Below are 18875 nucleotides of genomic sequence, written 5' to 3' on the forward strand. Positions count from 1 at the left end.
AGCATAAACACAGATTTCGCTTTTGAATAATTTATACACACAAAGGAACAAATACAGAGCCATGTGCAAAGATGCCGACAGAAAAACAGTTTCAGGCTTCCGCCAATGAGACATTACTGTCCAAATTTCAGGTCGTGCAAAATACAGCTACTCGGCTTATCTGTAATCTTCCCTTGAGATCTACTTCCACCCCACTTCTGAAAACACTACACTGGCTACGGTCAGAAAGATAATTATTTTAAAAATCTGTTGCCTAACCTATAACGCTTTAATGAGAAAAGGGCCTAGCTACTGACACTTGAGGCTCAAACGCTTCCAGCATTCCAGGCTGGAATGTGTGATCTATGGATAAAGCATTACTTACCAATCCCGCATTCCATGATCAAGGTGAGGAGGCAGGTCCTTTTCAGATCTGGCTCCCACTTACTGGAATAACTGGCCATTTCAGATCCACACTTGTACGGATTACATCAATTTCAAGAAATTACTCAAGAAGGAGTTTTTCTAATTCAGTTCTCTGTTCCCGCTGTCGTGCAAGTCCTCAGTGCCAAGATGGCCCTGATAGGGTGATTTGTGTGCGATATCAAATTAAAATAACATAACAACATACATGCAGCTAGGGACACAGATAACACACAAACAGGCACGCTGCACCAGACAACCCATTCAAGCTCCCTTTGATACAGATAACACACATACAGACACCACTGCCCACAACTAACACATATGCAAGGACCCATGCATAAGACATTAATACAGGCATCCATCCATTCAGACAAAATACTTGCAGGCATCCATGCACACAAGCAACACACATATAGCCACCTGTGCAACAGATATCACATCTCAATGACCCCATGCATACAAACACCAGTCATTTATGCATCTTCGTGCATAGGAAATGTACAGGAGCACACACACGTGCACAACTGCCATGTGAACCCATCATGTTATGTGTGAGAGCTTCAGCCATTCATAGGTTTTTGACAAAAAACATTTTTGCGGTGGCATTATTAAGCTCTTGTAATGATGAAAACAAAACAAGAAGTACCAGAAAACAAAGTGCAGCTGGCTAAAAAGACAGAATTAACTGCAGGTGTCATAAAAGTCAAGAGTCCTTTTGTATCTTAACCCGTGCAGAGATGCACACAAGACCGTACAGATATGCCTGTTGATTGAATGGTGATATTTGACATAGCACACCTCGAGTTTGTGTGCCTCTATAATCTTCAAAAGGATTTAGGAACAATTTCTTCAGGATAATCCAAAGGGAGGGGATGTGGTCTAGTAGCTAAGCTTTAGTTGTGAACCTGTGAAGTTGGGTTCTTCTGGTCCAAACACTTATTCTTCTTGTGCCTAAAATTGGTAATATGACAGAAATGCAATTGTAAGTTTGTGAAATACAAATGGTATGTCTCAAGATGATGTACGGCACTCCTCTGCTATCCAGCTGGATTTGTGCTGTATACATGCCAATACATATTGTCATTATATCAAAATGCTTAAAACGTTGCTCGTTGGTTACAGTCTCATAGTAAATGCACAGTTCTACTGCTACATATCCCTTTGTGTGCAATCATAATCCTGATTCTTCAACCATAAAACCATAGATATTTTTTGATTACATTTAAGAATCAATCAAATTAGCTACCCCTTTAAACTGTACATCTGATGGACATTTTCCAACAGGTTCCTAGAAAGAAGTGGGTGTTGCAGTGGCCGGGACAAGTGGTCATTTGCGTTTCCTCAATCTACTGGACCAAGGAAGTATCTGAAGCAATAACTAACAACACTTTACCCGTAAGACCCTCTTTTTTATTTGCATTTACATTTTCAGAACTGGTTCAAGATCCGCTGATCCCTGTCAACTCTTGTTTCTAAAAAATACAGGTTCATATGACGTAGTTCACAATAAAAGAAGTCTATCATGTATTGTGACCTTTGTGACAATTAAAAAGGACAACTGGAAAGTATATTTTGTTCTCCAAATGCCTGTTCTAGACTCTACTAAGATATTCATTGCTATTTCTATGAACACTCAAGATTCAAGCATTTCACATGGTCGATTCAATAATGAATTCCTCCAGTGCGTGGACGTCCATTCTGAAAGGCGTGGTGAGCAAGACTAACATCACACACTCGTTGACCAAGGATGATATTGTAGGGTTGGTCCTTTGCGCCACCCTTAGCCCTTCTACAGCCTTCATTTTGCTGCTGATTGGCTAAGGGAAGGCCACAGAGTGGAAATGACAAAAAAGAACCAAGGCTGTTGGGGTTGCTGCTTTTCATAACCGCTGAGACCATGGGAGGGCATTGCCACGGGTGCCAAAGAGCCATATTGGTTAACATTTACAGCACTGTGCTACTACTAATTGTTGGTCATGCTGTGTTAGAAATATTTTCAGTGCAGAATCAGAATTCATTAGGTTTTTAATCTGTATTTTTATTGTGTTCTATGTAGTTAGCACTATAACTCCGCCTTAGACCTGGGCGAAAGGAAAAGTTGTTATTCCCCACGCAGTCCCATTTGACATTTATGTCATCAAAGGACACCTTTTACAGAATAATATCAGTCAGGTGACACAGGGCTCCATTACTGATGAATATGGCTGGCAGATTTCCAAACTTTACTAGAATTTTTAGGTCGGGCATTAGCCAAGACCTTTTGATTTTTCTAAAATTATATGTGTAATATGCTTAGTCATAATGACTTCAGCCAGCCATTTTCTTCCATTGGTTTGTCATTGTGTCAATCACATTTTTCTACCCACTGCAGTGTACTGCAAGGGGAATGGATCAGGCTACGAGAGCCATTGCCTAACTTCATTGTGAGTGAAGACATGCTGCTCTTTCACAAGGAGTATACACACACACGAGGTAGAACTTACCAGGCACTACTAGGGCAATATGTGTTTTTGTAAGACAACAAATATGTTTTTGCCTGTAGCCAATGTATTTTTTTTAGATTTGATTTGGGCCCAGCAGATACCCCAACAATAATAATTTGCACAAAAAAAGGCAAATCAAAATAAGCATTGATAAAGCCAAACAGCTGGCAGTCAAAAGCACACCTATTGCCTTTGCCAGTGCGTGTTAAAGGTTAGATTCATGGCCAATACTTATTAGAGGTTAGTTTCTCTTTACCCAGGTCTCGGGTCTAGAATGCTGTGTTCAAGTGAGATTTTATTTTATTATGCAGGAGCTCATTTTTAATCATTTAAAGAGAGCTGCCATATTTACTTTGACAAGTTTAAGAAGGCTGAGCATGTTCTTTCCCATCCTACCTCACATGTCAATAGGTCACTGACATTTAGCCAGTTTTTTCTTAAATTTGTTGACGCCATTTATTAAATGCTATTACCAAAACTAGCGGTATATTATTATTGCAAACATAATTATGAATGTAAATGCCTCAATCAGTTATATGGACTAATATCTCTGTACAGCATTTTAATCCATCACTTATATATTGTATGTGAAATTATAAACATGGACCAACCTTACTCATACCATACTTTGTCATGCTGCAAGAGGGACAGTTCCGCCAAATCTCTAGGTCACATCACTTCTGAATGGTAGTACAAACAATCTCAAGGATGTTTTGGCCTTAATGGACACAAAACAAGCCAAAGTATTTCTCATGGAACACCTTGGAGTGCGGAACGCCATGCCAATTGGAATTTGTCATGCTGTAACCATCCTCTGCTACATAAAAAAACTCTAGATGAGTTTTTTTATAGGGAGCACATCATCATACCAGAGAATGTGGTGTAATGGTCAGAGCTACCGACTTTGGAACTGGGGAACCGGGTTCGAGTCTCGGCATCAGCTCTATATTCTGTGATTCTGAGCAAATCACGTTATCTCCCCGTACCTTAAAAAAAGAGAAATGAATGTGTTCTTGTGTACCGGAACTGGTGCTCATGTAAAGTGTTTCAATCCCTCTGGGTCGAATTTGCCTCTATAAAACTGCGAAAAAGTAATCCCAGAGGTGTGTAACTTTGAACAGGTCCAGAGAATTTGCCTCCGCCATCTAATGCTAGTCCTAATTCTCACTGCTCGTTACAGGGGCCCCTTGCCTTGACTCGGGAAAGGGACAGCCTAACCCCAGCCACATCTAGTGCTTTCCGTTCTTTTGTACTGTGCTTCATTGCTGTTTAGCTCCTATATTCATATTCAGGTGAGGTTCTGCTTGAGAGTTCGAGACCTGTACCTTGGCAAGCCTTTTTCACTTAAAGTGACTCTCCAGCTATGAATGTGAAGAATGGAAATGTTTAAATTAATGTTTACCGCTGGTAATTACTCTGGACATTATTCCCTTCCATTGTTTCTGTCTTGTCTTAGGGTGATAAATGGAGCTAAAAACAATGGCATGGAATGATACACAGATCATTTATCCCGACTAATCAGAAATGGTTGAGCTTGATTCAAGCATTTCTAGCCATTCCTTTTTTAGGTCTCGCTGGTGATGCAGCGCGATAGCGCTGTCGCCAGTGAGATCTATTGTTGTCATCTTGCCTGCCAAGTGGTACAGACCGGGGCACGTGCCGATTGTGGTCTGTGGATGCGCTTCCAAGACGTGCTTACACACATGCAGCAAGTGCGCGTGCGCACACACACAGCGAGCCCCCCACCCCCGCTTTCGCTTCACTTAGGAGACACACACACACACGCACCCCCCTCCCCCCTGCTTTCGCTCCGACTCGGTCCGCTCTCACCTGTTATGCTTCATTAGCGCCATTGGGTGACACAGCCTGTCCATTTCGCTGTGTTAGTGGGCGGCAGGAGGCCTGGGGCAGCAGAACGGCAGAGGCGGTGACCGGGTAGAACGGGGAGAGTCGAGTCTGCCTCTGCCAGTGCAGCGCATCCGGCGCCGGAAGCTACCCGTGACGTGTGTGCATCACTTCCTGCAGTGCTCTCCGCCCGGCTCTACCGGTACAGTGGACGCTGGACGTGGCACTTGAGCTCCGGGGCTGCTGCGAGGGCAGTGAGTAGGACTCTCCGGGGGTCTGCATCCTCTGCAGAGGTGGGGCTGGTTTAATCTTGTCACCTATTTGCAATTACCTTCATTGCCTTTCATGTTTTCTCTACTCATGTTGTTAATTAACTGTCTGGTTTCGTAATTTGCCAAGGGAGTAAGATATGTTGTGACTTTAAGTCAGTCTAGTATGTTTACTTTTGCCCTGGTGTATGTTTCCCAGTGACAAGATTCCAGACTATCAGTCGAGAGCAGCTGACGGGCTTGAGAGGACCATTACAGAGTTGCAATTGTAGTAGATTATTGCGCATTTCTTTTTTGTACATTATCAATACTGTGCAGAATGTAGTTTTACTCACGATTATACATGTACAGGCTGATACTGTATGTTTGCTTTACAACTAATTTCCAAAGACATGCAGAAGTGTGTTAACCAAACATAAATTTAGGCCTAGCAGCCATCCTTTTCGAACTGTATGTCTCTCCTGTGCTCCCCCTGCACATTCCACTTAATTTAATTCTGCAGCACATATTCAAGAAGACATGTGTGTGTTTTTCACCTGGCACTGTTCTTGTTTTCATTGTTTTCCTATCCTAGTTCCACTGCCTTCATCTCTTCTTCCAGTCTTATCCCCTCCCTCCTTCTTCCTCCTAGTTCGCCCTAATTACTTCTGCCCTCCGCACCCTTGCTCCGTGCTTCCTACCATCCACCTTCTCTCCTGCTCCCCACACTCTTGCTCCACCGGCCTCTATTCCCTGATCACTCTTGCTCCTTCCTTCATTTCATCCAGGCATCAATCGCTGTGTCCGACTCTCTCTCTAAGTTTCTCCAACCCTCTCTTGCTTGCGCCGGGCCTTTCTCGCTGTCTCCGACCCTGTCTCACTTGCACCGGGCCTCTCTCAGTTTCTGACTATCTCGCTTACTTTGAACCTCTCTCGCTTACTAGGGCCCTCTCTTGCTCCGGTCCTCTCTCGCTTACTCTGACCCTCTATCGCTTGATCTTTCTTGCTCCAGCACACTCTCACTCGCCAGGCGCTAGCTGCACTCCCCTGCAAGCTTCTCATCTCTTGCATGCTTCTTCCAGTTTATTGGAAGAGTTTTGTCAATAGTTACTCTTACCATGTAAAGCACCTCTACAACTCTCTGCGCCCATGTGCCCTCCAAATAAATACATATTTAGCCCCTCAGTTTCTATTTATGCCACACAAAATAATGTTGTTTTGGCTGGACGAGTAACTCTTCGGGTCTGATGGAAAATTACTCCTATGTCTCTATACCTCCCCTGTTCTCTTTCTACCCTATTCTGGTTCCTGTGTACTTACATTCCCTCTCCTCCTACTTCCTAAGTACACCTTCCTAATGCAAACTCCTCTGCATTCCAATACTTCCCCTTTGCCCCCCTTCTTCCTCGTCTTGCCATTCTCACCACATTTTACCTCTGCCCCCTCCTCGTGTCCCCATTCTCACTCCATGTTTTACCTCTGCCTCCCTCCTCCTTAACCCTCCCAGTTCGTCCTATTGCTCCCCTATTTCCTCCGACCCTCTCTCTCTCTATCTCCGACCCTCTCTCGGTTGCTCCACCCTGCCCCGGTTGCTTCGACTCTCTCTCGCTGGCTCCGGCCCTCTCTCGCTGGCTCCGGCTCTCACTCGCCAGGGGCTAGCTGCACTCCATTGAAAGCATCTCATCTCTTGCGTGCTTCTTCCACTTTATTGTGAGAGTTTTGTCGCGGTTACTCTTACCATTTAAAGCACATAATTCTCAGCGCCCACGTGTTCTCTAAGTAAATGCATACTCTGACCCTCAGGTTCTCTTCATGCCACATAAAACAAGCATTTGCAATGCAATAGGTCTCGCATGTATGTGCGTTTGACCTATTGGCATTGAAAATAATACCTTTTATTTATATTTTGTTTTTTTTTTTAAATAAAAGGCATTGTCATTTACAATGCCAATAGCTTAAACTCATGTGGTAAAAGAAATGCAATAATTTGCGAGAGCTTAAGCTATTGGCATTGTAAATGACAATGCCTTTTATTTATGCTTTAAAACAAACATTTAAATAAAACGCATTGTCATTTACAATGCCAAAAGCTGAAACTCTCGCAAATGCGAGACCTATTGCATTGCAAATGCTTGTTGTTCTTTGCTTCACCAGTATAGTACAATGAAGTATTATCACCAGCCCATGTCTTCTAAATACACCCACTGTAGTATCATTTAGCATGTTGTCATCAGCATTATTAAATTTGTTAGAGACATTTTAAATGGCAAGTTTTGTAATGATCTTTTTGTTTCTATTAAAGGCTTTCCTGGAGAAGAGCAATGAGCAAATTGCCGAAATTGTAGAGCTTGTCAGAGGAAAGCTTTCCAGCGGGGCCCGCGCGACACTTGGAGCTCTTACTGTGATTGACGTACATGGTAAGATCTTACACACTGCTTTCAAAATCAGTTCTTCACATTCCCCATATGGTATGAAAGTTGATATAAATCATATTTGACCATGCTTTTTGGGCTGTTACCATTAGGTTGAATGTAAAGTCTTGACTTTGTGTCCTCACAGCACGTGATGTGGTAGCAAAATTATCTCAGGATCAAGTGTCCAGTTTGAACGACTTCCAATGGATTTCTCAACTCCGATACTACTGGGAAAACAACGACGTCATGGTGCGAATGATAACTACAGTAGCCAAATATGGTTATGAATACCTGGGAAATTCTCCACGTCTCGTTATAACTCCATTGACTGATCGATGTTATAGGTAAAAATGATCAACGCAGCCAAATCCTGTGCTATATGGACTGTAGGGTCTCACACTGCTAAGATTAAGATAATCAGATAGGTTATATTTTGATACAGCAACTTGCTTGATGAGCATTTTAGCTATGTTGATTGTTTTACAACTAAGAAAATTGAGTAGGTAATAGAAGGAACAGGGAATATTAACTCAGCCAATGAAATTAGTGCAGAATGCAAATATCCAATCGTCAGTAGCCACAAATTAATGTAAGCTATTTCAAACTTTTACAGTGTTCTAGTACACACCAGAAGTTGCTTTGGAAAGTTACAAATAAACTTCTCGAAGCATCTTAATTGAACTAAACATACAATGGTTTATATTTCTGAATGTTTCATCAACATATTAAACCTTTATAAAATCAAGAGACACTTAGCAGATAAATCTTTGGCCACTGCATCTGGATTTGTACACCATCAAACATGCTCCAAATGTAAGAAACCAATAACCTCTTAAACTCTTGCAGGCATTTCCAGAATTTGGACCACTTTTCTCCCATGTTTCCCATATTTACCCTGGGCTTTATTTAACCTACTCCAAGCAGTCATTGCAAGATTACCCCCCCTTCCCCCAACCTCAAAAATGGTTCAGAAAAGATCAACAATGCAACAGCAAGTTCTTAGCAGATCATCACTGGATCTGGTGTAAAAAGTGGCAGCCTTGAATTTGCACACTCTAAAGATAGAAACAGTTAGCTGCGTCTGTTCTTTACCAAACTCCTAATTTTTTTTTAACCGCTAAAATTATTTAAAGGATTTTGAACCCATTTAATGTAGAGTATGCTTTAGATTGTACGGTCTTCTGATCCAGTATATACTTTTCTAGATCTTTCTTAGACCATGGTTTCAAATGAATGCATTTTCTACAAAAAGTAAACATCTGCTTCTACCTTTTCCAGATATATGTTGTCAATTCTAGTTTTATGCATGTCCTTGAGCCCAATAATATTTCTTGAGACAACCTTCAGCTAATTATGACTAGAAAATTACACGACCAGCAAGTCTTATTTTCCCCTCACCCCTCCTTCTTTTTAACTCTTCGCGCTATTCACCGGTCCCTATCTATGTATTTGCACAGGGGAGGGGCAAGATTGACAATGTAGGACCTTCCTTTTCCACCCCTCATTTCCATGAATGAGATGGGTTGCATTTTGTTGCCTGTGAAGAGCAACTTGCTGCTACATTCTGATAGCCCCCAAATTTCAGGCCCACTAAGTACCTTACCATTGACCAATAGTCATCCTGCTGCTGTTCTACTTTTTCTTAATGACTCAAATTACTTTGAATGAGTTTTCCTGGCCTTTAATACCTGAAACAAGAATAATTTCACTCTCCTCCACCTAAGTGCGCATCGGAACTGGCCCTTGCCAGTTACTCTTCAAATTACTAATGGGCATTGTATGTAGGAATAGCTAGTTGCTTTAGCTCAAAAGTAGACCCTCACATCGCTCACTGTTTTTTTAGCAATGCCAAAGGAGAGATTTGAAAGAGCATAAAAAAAGTTTTGGGATTCTCGACTTCTTTTCAGAGACTATAGAGCTGGCGTTCATTTTGAGACAGAGATAGGAAATAGTCTGTATACCTTGGCAAACTCATTTTTGCTTGAGGAAGGGGAGCTGGTCCATGCATCTGGCAGGAGTTTGGGTACTGGGTCAATGAGAATAGGAAAGCTCCCTAACCCTCCTGAAACTGGTTTCACTATAAAGGAGCTTAATGTTAGCTAGACGGCAGGGTGTAAGCAGTCTTAAAGAACACTGGCTCCTCAGGAAGTAGATGGTCTGCCTTCATCAGCTGTGATGAATGAGGAAATACATTAGTGCAGGATCACATTAAAGGGCTTCTACAAGAACGTTCTCTGAATAAGCTAACACAAATGGATCTATTCCTGAACCACTGAATTGGAGATCTCTGATCAATTTCTGATTCTATCACTTCAAGCATGAATTTCCTGCCAGTGCCTCTTCAGACATATCGAAGCAGCAGGAAACAGAGGTACTTTACCAATGTTCTGTTCTGCTCTTGGTGAGAGAGGTTACAGTCTGTAGAATTGTGTTCATGGTTCCTCGGTCCTTGCATATTTCTCCTCGTCTGACATACAATAGATGGAATTAATGCAATAATGTCTTCCCACGGGGATTATGCAAAAAGTCAAAACCTATATTTCCAATGTGCCTCAGTTAAAAGATTCTAGTGGATCTAGAATGTAGCAGCTTTATGAGAGGCGGGAGCATCAAATGTGTAGTCTTCATGTTGCGAGCCCATCATTGGCAAAGAAAATAACATTTAAAACATAATGCATTGTTGTTGAAGCCTTCAAAGCTTCAGGTGCTTTCCTTTTGATTTATGAAGTTGTTCAGCTGAAGTACTACTGACAGAAGAACCAACTTCATCCTTTCAAAGAAACAACTGATAGACAAATTGCTGTTAAGAAGTCTGTCAGACCAGGGAAGGATTACATAGTGGTATTGATCAGGAAGCTATCTAATAATGCTTGGCCTGCACCAACATAGCAAACCTAGCCAAATGTTAGGACATGAAAGGCGATTAATGGACAATAGCAAGTGTTAATGGCTGACTCCTCAGTCACCACTAACCAGGGAGTATCCTTTCCTGAGTTCAAGTGCCTCCACAAGGAAGAAGAAGGGGAGAAAATCTGTTATGTGCCACACCTATGCATCACTCCACGCTCCTCCTCTACTTAAACGGCCACTATGAGTCAGCGCAGCGGACGAGCGCAGCGTGGGCACCGTAGGCGCGCCGGAGTCAAGCCCATCTGCGCCGGTCCGCGGCCGACCGGGGCTAGGGGCACACCATTCTGCCCAGCTGATTAGATATACCTCATCACAGCTCTGCTCCTATTGGACCCCCGGTACCATCCCTCTTGCTGTATTCAACCGTGTGACTTCCTTTGGTTTGTTTACTTCGCCTTCTTGTTCTCCTCCGGAGATTGTTTCCCAGCAGATGCGCTTGCCTCCTACCTCACTCCTCACCACCACCCCTCCTTTTAACCCTCAAACACCGGTATTTAACATCTCGGCTGCCCTACTCAACACCCGGTCAGCTGTTCAACACCAGTACGAGCTATTCGACTATATCAACACGCACGAACCTGACCTCTTGTTTTTAACTGAGACCTGGTTCAGAGCGGACTCCCTGCCCAATGTCCTAGCCGCATTGCCCACCTCACATTCTGCCATCCGAGTGGATCGGCCTGAGGGCAAGGTGGGCGGAGGAGTAGCCTTGATAGCTCGCGCTGATCTGCACTTTCAGATTCTTTCCTCCCCCGTAATCCCAGAAGTGGACTACTTGGTAGCGCGTTCGATCTCATACCAAACCCCTTTGACCTGTGTCCTTATTTACCGCCCCCCTCAACTCACCTCATCTTTCATTCCCTGTTTCCAAGATCTCCCGGCTACTCTGGCGATAAACAATTAGTCAGTTTTAGTCCTAGGGACCTTAACTATTGGCCTAATGACCCCGCCGAAACCTCCCACTCTAAGGATTTCACTGATCTTATGATTAGTCTCAACTTTGTACCTTACATTCATAGCCCTACTCATATTCATGGTCATGCACTGGACCAAATTTGGGCCCTAAATGTCCCTACAACGTCCCCAACTATCTCTCCTTGCCCTTGGTCGGACCATTCTCTCATCTCCTTTTCCCTTGCACTATCCCCTAAGGTTAAGCCCCCGCTCCCTAAGAACATCTGGATCAGGAAATGGGGCAAAGCCGACATGCTGTCCCTCTGCTCGTCCTTGTCCGAGACCAGCCCTGACCTCTCAGGCCTTTCAGCCCCAGTTCAACTGGAATCCATCAATAATTGGCTGATTCAATCGGGCAACGAATTCGCTCCCTTGAGGCGGATTACGGTCAAGCGGGCCCATGCAGCCAATAGGTGGTTTAACTCTGACCTTAAGGCGAAAAAACTAGCTGCACGGAGAGCTGAGCGAGCTTGGAGGAGAGCCTACTGTCCTTTACTAAAATCCGCATACCATTCTGTCTTACAGACTTATAAAAAATGCATCCTTGAGGCTAAGACAGAATACTACACAGGCAGGATTTTAGCGGCTGAGTCCCAATCCAAAGAGATCTTTGCTGCCGTCCATGAATTGGCAGCATCCGACAGAGCTACGGCAACAATCCCTCCCTCTCAACATCTTTGCGACTCGCTAAACGAATTTTTCATTGAGAAGGTCGTACGGATTAAAATTAATATACCACCTCCTTCGTCAACATTTGCTAATCCGTCCCCTCCCCCTTCTACCTCCAAACTGGCTAGCATACCCTTGCTAACCAAGGACTCACTCCTCTCTTTGCTTCGGCGGGTGAAGTCGGGTTCCCCCTTGGATTTTGGTCCCGCCCATGTCTTAAGAGAGATCTTTTCGGCCTGCCCCACCCCTCCCCTTACGTTCCTTAATGACTCACTAAGCAATGATGTTGTCCCCACCTCTCACAAATCAGCAGTCATCATCCTGATTTTAAAAAAAGCTGGCGCTGACCCCTCGTCCCCATCTAATTACCGTCCCATTTCCCTTTTGCCCTACTTGGGAAAGGTCCTAGAAACCCACGTTACGAGTACCCTGAGCACTTATGTGGAGGCAAATCATTGCCTCTCCTCCTGCCAGGCGGGCTTTCGACCTCTGCACTCCACGGAGAAGGTAGTGATCTCAGTGATGGATGGACTCCGCGAGGGTATTGACACCAACCTCCCGCAAGCCCTTGTCCTTTTGAACCTGTCCGCCGCTTTTGACACGGTGGATCATTCCATCCTTCTCACTCGTGTCAGGGCGGCGGGCATAGAGGGCTCTGCCCTCTCCTGGCTCAAATCCTTCCTGTGTGATAGGGCACAGGCTGTCCATCTCGCCGGTTTTGCTGCCCCTTCACGAAAGGTGGAGTGCGGCGTCCCTCAGGGCTCCTCTTTATCCCCTCTTTTATTTAATTTATACATCTATCCCCTCATTTTTATGTTGCAGCAGCTCGAGGTCACGGTGTTTAATTACGCCGATGACCTCCAGCTTATTTTTAACCTCTCTCACTCCCCTTCTTCTGTCCAGAATTTCCAAACTGTTATGTTATTCATCCAAGATTGGATGAACTGCAACCACCTCAAACTCAACCCTGACAAGACAGAGCTGGTCTTGACAGGAGGTGGTTGCAGTCCCTGGTCCCCCTCGTTTTGGCCCCTTTCACTCGGTGCCCCCCCCTCCCGGTCCCTAAAGTTAAAACCCTCGGGATTTTTCTCAACTCCCAACTCTCTGTAAACCCCCAGGTCAGTTCGGTGGTTTCTTCTTGCTTCTTCTCCCTCCGGACAATTAGGAAGATATCCCGCTTCTTCTCCCTTCCGGCACTGAAAATAATTGTGATGGCAATGGTGCTCTCGCGCCTTGATTATGGGAACATAATCTATAACGGCGCACCGGCCTATGCCATACACCGCTTGCAGCTAGTGCAAAATCAGGCTGCCCGCCTGATCCATGGGCTGCCCAAATTCCATCGAGTCACCCCATTGCTGAAATCATTGCACTGGCTGCCTGTGAGGGAGCGGGCTTTATTTAAATTAGGCTGCCTCACCTTTCAGGCCAGGATGGGCACCGCCCCTGAGTTCATATGCTCAGCCATCAAACCTTACCTGCCGGGCAGAGAATTCCGCTCTACCCACATGGCACTCCTGGCCACACCCCGCTTTAAGAAAAAGAAAGCAGGCGGGGTGAAATTCGCGGCCCTTGCACCTGTCTTCTGGAACTCCCTCCCTATGATGCTCAGATCTTCAACCTCCTATTTGGAGTTCCGGAAGAACCTGAAAACCTTCCTTTTTTCCAGAGCTTTTGCCGCCTAGCCTGTTTTTTCTGTTGCTGCCGCTGGTCGTAGTCTTCAAAGCGCCATGAAACCGCTGGGTATAAGCGCGCTCAATAAATGTTTTTAAATTCAAATTTCATTAAGTTGAGTTTGTAAATATATCACTCCTCAATTACGTGTCTTATGTGTCTTTTTTAGTGTATGTCATGTGCAATACTCAAAGAATGCACATAACGTGTCATTCTTGCCACTCAGGGATATACCCAAAGTGCTGGCGAATAATGCTCCCCTGGTGTCATGAGTGGGCAACCCTGTAGTCAGACTTTCTTCAAGAGTCCCATTCTGACACCTACTTGGCTCTGCTCTCCTGCTTGTGGCCACAAGCAGGAGAGCTGAGCCAAGTAGATGGCCAGCCAATCATGCCCCACGGGGACATTATTTTCCAGCACTTTGCGTAAATCCCTGCGTGGCAAGTATCACAATTTACATGCAAGCTATGAGCATTTGGCATGCCATACTAAAGAAAAAGGGTGGGTGAGGATTGTATTAAAACTTTTTTTCATTTTCCTACTCCAGTAGGAGTGGTGCATAGATGTGGCACATAACAGATTCTCCCCCCTTCTTCTTCCTTGTGTAGGTGCTTGAACTTCAGCAGGGAATCTCTTTGGTTAGTAGTATTTACACAGGGTGGGTGTACCCCTTCATTGTCAATCAAGAAGACCTCTCTATCCTTCAGGGGTACTGTGCCGTTCTTTAATACTCTAGCCCCCTAAGTTCTGATTTACTCTTCAGTCAGACATGCTGTTTGCTAATGTTTTTTTAGTATCTGCACCTCTCCTCAACAGTTCTTTCCCTCCATCGTACAGCATATTACAACATGCCCAGTTTCCTTGTTGGCAGGAGAGATGAAAATGCTAGTACTCTCAAGCATATTCCTCAAACAGCCGTCCGACAACAGTAGCTATGCAATGCATTCAGACTGAGAGTGGTTTTGGCTGCCACACTGTCAGTAAATCTAATGCATGTCCAAATGATGGTTATTGAAGTAAGGAATCCAGGAAAATTGTACTATTTCTAAATAATAAATAACTTTAATGATGTCATATTGTGTATTAATATAAACATTACAATATATTTTAATTATGATCTAAAACTGTGGAAATCAGAATTAATTTGTACTTAAAAGACATTTATGTTCACAAATCAATTAACAGAAAATTGTTGGACTATCAGCTTAGTCTTTAGTTGAGATAGAGTTCAACAAATGCTGAAGTGAGCTATGGAAGCGGCGGACTACATCTTCAATCTGGTCGATGAATCAATGAATCTGTTTTAAGTAACCACAAATATTTTTTATTTAGAACTTTAATGGGAGCCCTCAAACTAAATCTTGGTGGTGCTCCAGAAGGGCCTGCTGGAACTGGCAAAACAGAAACAACCAAGGATCTTGCAAAAGCCTTGGCCAAACAGGTATTTATTAGACATCTAACATTCTGTAGTATATTATATGTATTGCCATTAATACTGTCTTCGGTGATCTTCTTGAATAGTTTGCTATTAAACAGTTTCTCACTGTGCTTGGTGACTAAACTGTAAAATCAAAACTACTCTATACGGTGCTGTAGCTTTGTGTCTCATAAATTTGTTTGTAGTATTTAAGCAATATTTATAATGTTTATTTTCTTTTGATTTAGCTCGGTGGTAATATTCATGCTCAGATTAGCTATTTCACTTTAGTTTGATACAATATTAAGAATATAGTAATATGATCTGTGAACACTGCATACCCCAATAATTGGCATACACATGCAAATATGCAGTGTCAGCTTTCATTAATGAGTCATGTAAACTCTGGTACTTAACTGTCCTTTTAACTGTTGAATGAAAATACCTTTGCAGCAGCATTTTATCTCGAAGAATCCAAAGCAAAAATGCTTTATTGGTGCAGAGCCCCCCCCCCCCCCGTTTCGCCTCGCGGCTTTCTCAATCAAAAAATATATATATATATATATAAACCAGTGTAAATATTAAACCAATAAACCAATATAAATATTAAAGCAGTGGCAACTTAAAAAAAGAGATCAAGAAGACCTAATTAAGCATGCATTTCACAAACATCCCTCAAATGATGTCAACTAATTCTCTTACAACACTTCCATATAGTTTTAACTCTTCCCCATATAGGACAAGTTTCTTAATAACTGAATGTTAATCATTAATGAATTAAGTAAGATTTCTTGTTGGATGAACCTTGTTAACTCAGCTGATTCTCCTATAGGTTTGCATACTGCCTTTCTTGCTTTTAAACACATTACAGAAACCAAACTGATTGGTGTAAGTAATGTGTCTAACCCAGCATTGTGTTTTTTTTTTTGTTTAGTGTGTTGTCTTTAATTGTTCCGATGGACTTGATTACAAAGCCATGGGCAAGTTTTTCAAGGGACTTGCACAGTCTGGAGCATGGGCCTGCTTTGACGAGTTCAACAGAATTGAGGTGCACAGTTTTCTGTTTTATATCTGTAGCTCAATGTCTAACTTCTTGTCTAGGTTTTGTTAATCCTAAACTGTTGACCTGTTAAAAACCTGTTGGAATAATGATACCTTTTATTCCCGAGAAGGCCCTAAACCAACAGCTCAGCGACCATGTATACGCCAGATCCATGCCAAAGGACTTAAAAAAGATCCAACTCATTGCAGCCATTTTCATTTAAATTTGATACTATAACAGTCGCCCAATGGCCCTCGGTAGCTGCAATGACACACTAACCAGGCCTCCTGAAAGTGTTCAGATTTAAGACCGAAACAAAATTATTCTTGTCCACACCCGAAAGGATAGATCTTAAAGACATGTCTGGTAGCAATGAAATGTCTTCTAAGATAGAAGGTGACAAGCCATGCTGTGTTAAATATACAGTAGAGTAATTTGTTACTACTAAATTACACAGCTCAACATTTGGGAACAGCAACAAATACACCACCTACGTTTGCAGGTATGAAGTCTTTTTCAGTAGCTCAGGTAGTCTGCAGGCACTCTTTTGTAGAAAGTAGATCTTAATATCTGATGGCATCCTTAGCATAAATCACTGAAATTCTGAAATTGTTAGCAACTATAGGCTCATTGGCCTTTAGTTTGTCACAAAGGTGTTCATTATGAAGCTGCTTGCTTCTCAGTTGCTTTGTGGATAAGGCAATCCTTGCCATCTGATGATATGGCTTTCACTGCTTTACTGCAGAGAGCTGCAAGAAAGTTCATTATTACTGAGCAGGTGTTACCATCTTTTGTCTCCCCCCTGCTTGTGATCCTGCATGCTTTTATAGTGACTATATTGTGTCAACCTTGTTTTTCTTAGAGACACATCTTCACAAAGTATGCAGTAGACATAATGCAATGTAGCCCTATTCTTTTTCTTTCATACTTTGTGTGAACACTAATTGACCCAGAAGGATGGAAAAATAGGCCTGTTTGTGGTTAAGTATTGATAGGGTTCCATGAAAAGATTGCAGTTTAAGTCCCAAGTGGCTTTGGTATTACAAATTGGCCATGGTTAAGGCTTACAGTATATGCTAGCTAAGCTCTCCGAGAAGCTGCTCCTTTTTTTTTTTTTAAAACATTGTTTATTGAGTTCATATCATGTATTCTTAACATGTTTTAGTGGCTTTTGAGGTTTAATTATAAACTGAATAAAGAATATTTAAGAGTGCTCAAACATACAAGTTAACCATAATCAGCAATAACGAATGACATGCTTTGGATCTAAAATTGAATACGATCCGAAGCATGTGATACAATGCTCCTCAGCTCATAAAGAAAATAGAAACGGTCCAATCAAGGAACAGCAATCACTGATCCCACTGCAAACTACATCAAGGGTGTGATTTTATTTTAACATTATTTCTCTTCAGATTTCATTTTAAGTCCCTACTTCCATTATTTTCAATGGGTGTGTTGGTGTACTAATGGTTGGCCATGTGTGCCCGCTGAATTTACTTCAGCTCTGAACTGGAGTAATTTTCAACTATTTGGGTCCTTTTTTGGGTGTAGTAACTTTACAAGGGCAGTTTGTTAATTGCATTGGGTTTACTCTTTTGTGGGTGGATGCATGTTCCTCTCAAACCTGTCACTGACCCTACCTTAACCTGTCATTACTCCTCCTTGAAACTCTGCCATTTATTATTAAATATTCCCCCTTTTCCAGCCACTCCCCCAGTTTCTCACACATTTAGTTCTAAAATGTATACTTACATGTGTGGAAAAGTTGAGATATCTGCACAGAAAAGGATAGAAGAGGAGGATGTATAAAATCTGCATGCACGTTGGTGAATAGCATTTTGTGGTTTGTTTATAATACTATTGTAGTACTATAAAACTACAACAAAATACGGTCTGTGAACATGCCCAGTGCTATTTTATATTAGCTTGGGGCTGCAAGTCGAGACCCGACATATCTTCAACCATGTCTCTGTAATAAAAGCCAAATTCTGCTCCAATCACAGTTTTAAAATTCCATCAGAAATAAACAATTGTGGAAGGGCAGGGTCATTATCAGTTTTAAATTCTTCTTTTGGCCTAAAATGAGCACTGTGTGCATCCATCAAGTGTCTGATTAATAGTTTGGTTTTCATGCGTAAATAGAACCTAAGCATGGACAAATGTAGAAGTTCTGAATTCATTACTAAATTCATAATGGGCAGGCGATCCCACGGTGCTACTTTTTTCACCCAATTATTAATTATGCATGCCTTAATTTCATTATGAGTACAACACTTTTTCATATTTGTGTGGCACCTATAGGAGTAGTTGTGGGTGGTTCCAGGTGAGTGCCAGACCAATCAGGTGCAAATGAAATGAACACTGACACCGTTACAATGTAATGGGTATTCACAAACACTGGCAGTGCCTTTCCTACCAGATGTCAATAGTACAGCAAATGTTGAAAATGCATCAACAGCCCTTTTTCAGAGGGGGATGGGTAAGCATTGGAACATTATTAATACTGAAATAATATATATTTTAAAGTTTGTGTAAAATAGTCTTATTCAGACATTTATGTGAATAGCAATTAAGAATGTAAGAGCAAGGACACAAATGCTAAGTATTGGTGACAGCCTATCTTCAAAGACAAATCATCAAATCATCCCAGTTTTCTCCTTTTTCTGAGCAAATGTCTAGTCAAAATTAATTCAGCTGTTCAAATTTAGAGGAGCGTTCAGCCTATATAGTTCATTGTTGCATTTTCTGCAGATTTTGTTTGGTCTCAGTGACATCTTTTCTGCAGCAAACAGCACTAACCTTTTCATGTAC

The 18875-nt window shown here is 42.4% G+C and overlaps 1 protein-coding gene across 1 annotated transcript in view; it reads left to right on the forward strand.

Annotated features, from left to right (window-relative positions):
- DNAH3 (dynein axonemal heavy chain 3) overlaps positions 1 to 18875 on the forward strand; it is a 660573-nt gene that overhangs the window by 343588 nt on the left and 298110 nt on the right. The window contains exons 26-30 of the mRNA XM_078665068.1: positions 1690 to 1800; positions 7284 to 7398; positions 7541 to 7739; positions 14935 to 15043; positions 15954 to 16067. Of these exons, the coding sequence (XP_078521194.1) occupies positions 1690 to 1800; positions 7284 to 7398; positions 7541 to 7739; positions 14935 to 15043; positions 15954 to 16067 (648 nt within the window). The remainder of the gene's footprint in view (positions 1 to 1689; positions 1801 to 7283; positions 7399 to 7540; positions 7740 to 14934; positions 15044 to 15953; positions 16068 to 18875) is intronic.

Source organism: Lissotriton helveticus, chromosome 10 (assembly GCF_964261635.1).
Source record: "Lissotriton helveticus chromosome 10, aLisHel1.1, whole genome shotgun sequence".
Lineage (NCBI taxonomy): Eukaryota > Metazoa > Chordata > Amphibia > Caudata > Salamandridae > Lissotriton > Lissotriton helveticus.